The sequence below is a fragment of the Dromiciops gliroides genome, chromosome 5 (assembly GCF_019393635.1).
Source record: "Dromiciops gliroides isolate mDroGli1 chromosome 5, mDroGli1.pri, whole genome shotgun sequence".
Taxonomy (NCBI): Eukaryota; Metazoa; Chordata; class Mammalia; order Microbiotheria; family Microbiotheriidae; genus Dromiciops; species Dromiciops gliroides.
In genome coordinates this window covers 140,372,842-140,377,302 of record NC_057865.1, presented here as the reverse complement: position 1 = coordinate 140,377,302, position 4,461 = coordinate 140,372,842, and the positions used below count along the sequence as shown (strand labels likewise).

The 4,461-nt window shown below is 37.2% G+C and overlaps 1 protein-coding gene across 1 annotated transcript; it reads right to left on the bottom strand.

Moving 5' to 3' along the window:
- Positions 1–242: 242 nt before the first annotated feature.
- LOC122727920 (tripartite motif-containing protein 51-like) lies at positions 243–1,468 on the bottom strand. The gene is given in 2 exon segments (XM_043965878.1): positions 243–1,259; positions 1,262–1,468. Coding segments are annotated over 2 exon segments (1,224 nt in total).
- Between the last annotated feature and the right edge of the window lie 2,993 nt (positions 1,469–4,461).

Below are 4,461 nucleotides of genomic sequence, written 5' to 3'. Positions count from 1 at the left end.
TGCTATCGTGGTATAGAAATTGAAGTCAGAGAGGGAAATGGGCAAGCTTTTACAGATTTTCTGTAGCAGATGACATTTGTCAGATATAGGACTAGACAATGTATTTACAGTTTTAACAAAAACTTAAGCACTCAGCTTCCGATTCTCCAACTAGGCTCCCTTTTATACATAAGATTAAAAAGTGGGATATGGTTTCAGGATCATCCTGAAGTATCTCTACTTGGTTTGCCTGGGACCCTGACCTAGTGCCATTCTATTGAAGGGTTAGGAGAGAAGTCACTACTAGCTCGCTCCCTTTCAATTGGCAAACAGTAACAGGTGAAAAGGGGATAGTCTTCCTCCTCAGAAATATCATCCATACTCAGACTCAGTTGGGTAATAGATATGTCTCTCCCATTCATGTAGTGGAGACTTCCAGAGGTATAAATAGCATACATCTGACCAGAGGATAGATCTGCAAATGTGAAAGTCCTCTTTCTGTCATCATCTGGTAGTTCATATGGATAATTACATTGCAACAGTCTCGATTCTTGAAATTTCCTCAGAAATTGTCTTAAATGCATGCAGTAAGAATCACTCAGTTTTGGTGTGAAAGGTTCTGGCATTTGAAACAACAGCGACTGACTCTTGCTCAATATGTCTTCTGAATCCTGCAGAAGGTCCGTATCTGCCATCACAGCCTTTTCTTCCAGTGCTATGCCCATCTCCCTCAGGTCATTCTTGTACTCTAACAGTTGGAGCTTGCTCATCCTCTTTTTCTCTCTGTTTTGGATTACTTGCTGTTCCTCATTCTCCTTTAGCTGCTCAAACATTTCATTCTCCTCCTCATTCAGCTCCACCAGACTGTGGACCTCCTCTTCTTGCTCACTCAGGAATTCACTTATTTCTTGAAAATTTTGCTCAAATGACTTTCTTGTCATTTCTACCTGTTCTGTCAACACAACAGCCCATGTCTGAGGTATCTTCTTCTCATCAATAATTAGCTTGTGAACATCTTTTACATTTTCATATACACGTTTCAGATTCTCCCGGAGCTTTCCCCTACAGCCCTTAGCAGCCTCTTTTATGGTGAGGATATTGTGAGTCTTGTGTTCTGGGGACTGTGAACAGGACTCACAGAGTAGGGTCTTATCATTAGCACAGAACAACTTCTTATCCTCTTGGTGTCTGTCACACTTGCCGGGGGGTCCCTCAGGCTTCTGTAGATATCTTTTGAAGGTATATGGTCTTCTTTTCGAAAAAAAAGTAGTTTTCCCCTTCTCCTTAAAGTGGCAATAAGACTTCTTGGTTCGGAGATTTCCTTGCATGTACAGCAAGAGGTAGGTGTAGAAACTCCCCTGGAGGGACTGAGACAAGATTGGCAAACACTGTGTCCACAATCAGCCTCCACGGGGTCCTTGAGATAGGCTTGACAAATGTGGCAGGTGAGCATATTCTGGAGACTTTCAGTAATCTCTTTTGTTGCCATAATCCTTTTTTTTGATAGTCCAGTTGTCAGCTTCCTTCCAGGAACTCTGGCGAGTAGCAGAAGAGTTAGCTAAGAGCAGGAATAGTCCAAAGAAACACTATTTAATCATCATAGGATGGTATAGATTTTGTACCTGCATACCCTGAAGGTTACTTTTGCTTTCACCTACTACCTTAGAAATTCAACTAACTAAAACCTTATGTGATTGAGCTGCAATTGCAAAAAGACTGCAGAATATGGGGCCAGGTAAACTTTGAAATATATGCTTTCTTATTATCTATGTGGTCTTGGAAAAGTCACCTATCCTCTTTAGACTTAACTTCCTCATTTGTAAAATGAGGGTATTAAACTAGATGACTTCTAAAGTCTTTCTCAGATATGAATCTATTATTTTATGACCCTATTCCTCCACAGATATATATATTTTTTGTGATAATAGGAGAAAGAAAACTAAGCTACAGTCAAAACAGAAATATGAATCATCTGTTGCATGCAACAGTTTGGGCACAGCTTAGGGGCTAGAACACTAGAATTGGAGTCAGGAAAACTTGAATTTTAATATTACCTCAGACTGTGTAACCCTGACCAAGTAAATAACCTGTTTGAATCAATGTTTGTTTATCACCTATAAAATGAAGGTAATAAATATACTAACCTTAAAGCATTATGGGTGGTGAATGGAGATATCAAATAAGATCAATGTGTTTGTTATCATGGAAATAAAAACACATGTTTTATTCAGGATTAGATGTAGGATAATTGATCTTGAATTGGAAGAAATTTTAATAGAAAATAATCTAACTCTTTCATTTTACAGTTGAAGAAGTTGAGGATGAGAGAAATAAATTCCCTAAGACAACAGTAAACAAGAATTAGAACTTGGAACAAAGTTCTCCAGAGTATATTATGCCATGCTGCCTGGATATGAAACCATCATGTAATCCTTGAAAATCTATATAAATGAGATTATCATCATCCATCACCAATATCACTACCATCATTCATAGTCAATTTTTCTTTCATTGTATATTATCCTCCATTTGAGGGCTAAGACATCTAGGTGATGTTGTGGTTAGAGCTCTGGTCCTGGAGGGAGGAAGACCTAAGTTCATATCCAACCTCGGATTCTAGCTGTGTGACCCTGAGCAAGTCACTGTTATGTTTAGGTAAAGGAAGCTACTTGTGAAAAAAGGCCTTCTGCAATATTTGTCAAATAATACCACCCAGGTGACTTTTTTTTGCTATTTTGAAAGGCTGGTTCTGATTTACATTTATGCTGATACAGTAGACCTACTATTTAGAGGGCAGGCCTTTGGGTTAGAAAGACTTAGCTTCAGGTCTTGACTCTCATGCATACTCTGTGACAGTAGGCCAGATATAATATCCCAGTGGGCCCATGTAACTGTTTAAGATTATGTTACAGACAATTTATCTGAAGGAGTGAATTGAATTTCCTCACTAATGTTTCCCTCCAACAATGAAATCATAGATCCCAAACAACAAATAAAATTCTGAATAGCCATTTTTTAAAGCAGAAGATAACTCATGGATATCTCCAAGTTACATTGTGTCTACCAAATGTGCTAAGTGTTGGGAGATGACACAGTTTATAGTACTCACATCAATGAGTTGCTGCAGCTAAGAAATTCAACATACTGAGGCCAGACTAAGGCTTTCTGAAACTAACTTCAGAGCTGATTTTCTCTGACAGATGTATTTTTGAATAAAGGGACCATTCTCAAAACTGTTCCTGGTTGATGGCATATAAATTCCAAGAAAACACAGTCATTTCTATTCTTCAATGAGGCAGAGTAGTAGGATGTAGGTAGAGATATGACATGTACCCCTATAAATAAAATGAAATTTAGAATGTAAGAGGACTGCAACAGTACAAAGTACTATGAGATCTGATGAAGATATTTCTTCCAGCTTTATGAGGGAGGAAACAAATGTTTTCATGGAAGAGTCAGTATGGACATAACAGGAACAATAATAGCAAAATCTCGTATTTATATAGAGCCTACATGTGCCAGTCACTTTCCTCCGTGTTTGACAAATCTCATCCAATACTCAGTTCTTTCTTTGGAGGTGGATAGTATGCTTCATCATTAGTGGCTTGGAATTGTCTTAGATCATTATATGGCTGAGAATAGTTAAGTTATTCACAATTCTTCATCAAACAATATTGTTGTCATTGTGCAAAGTGTTCTCTTGGTTCTGCTCACTTCACTGGATATCAGTTCAAAGAAGTCTAGCCAGGCCTTTCTGAAATCATCCTGCTTGTCATTTCTTATAGTTAAATAATATCCCATCACCATCAAATACCACAGCTTGTTTAGCCATTTCCCAACTGATGATTATTCCTTTGATTTCCAATTCTTAGCCACCACAAAAAAGAGCTGTAATAAATATTTTTGAAGAAATAACTATTTTTCTCATTTGGGAGATGTCTTTGGGGTATAAATTTAGCAATGGTATTACTGCATCAAAGTTCTATATGCAGTAGTTCTATAGTCCTTTGGGCATAGTCCCAAATTGCTGTCCAAAATAGTTGGCTCATTTCACAACTCCACCAACAGTGAATTAGTATCCCAGTTTTGGGATCTTTTTCAGGAAGTGATCAGTAGATTCTTTCAATAACTATTAATCCATCTTGTTCTAGGATATCAGGGCAGTTTTACTTGATAATTTATTGAAAGATAATGTGTAGGCTCTTTTTTTAATCATGGTTTTCAGATAGTCCAATAATTCTAAAATCATTTCTCCTGGATCTGTCTTCCAGATCATTCATTTTTTTCCAGTGAGATATTCCACATTTGCTTGGGGTTTTTTTCAATTTTTCAATTGTTTTATTGTTTCTGGATGTCTCATAGAGCCATTAACTTCAACTTGCCCAATTCTAATTTTAAATAATGATTTTTTAGTGAAATTTTACACTTCTTTTTTTTTCCATTTTACCAATTCTGCTTCTTAAAGAGTTGTTTTCTTCAGCA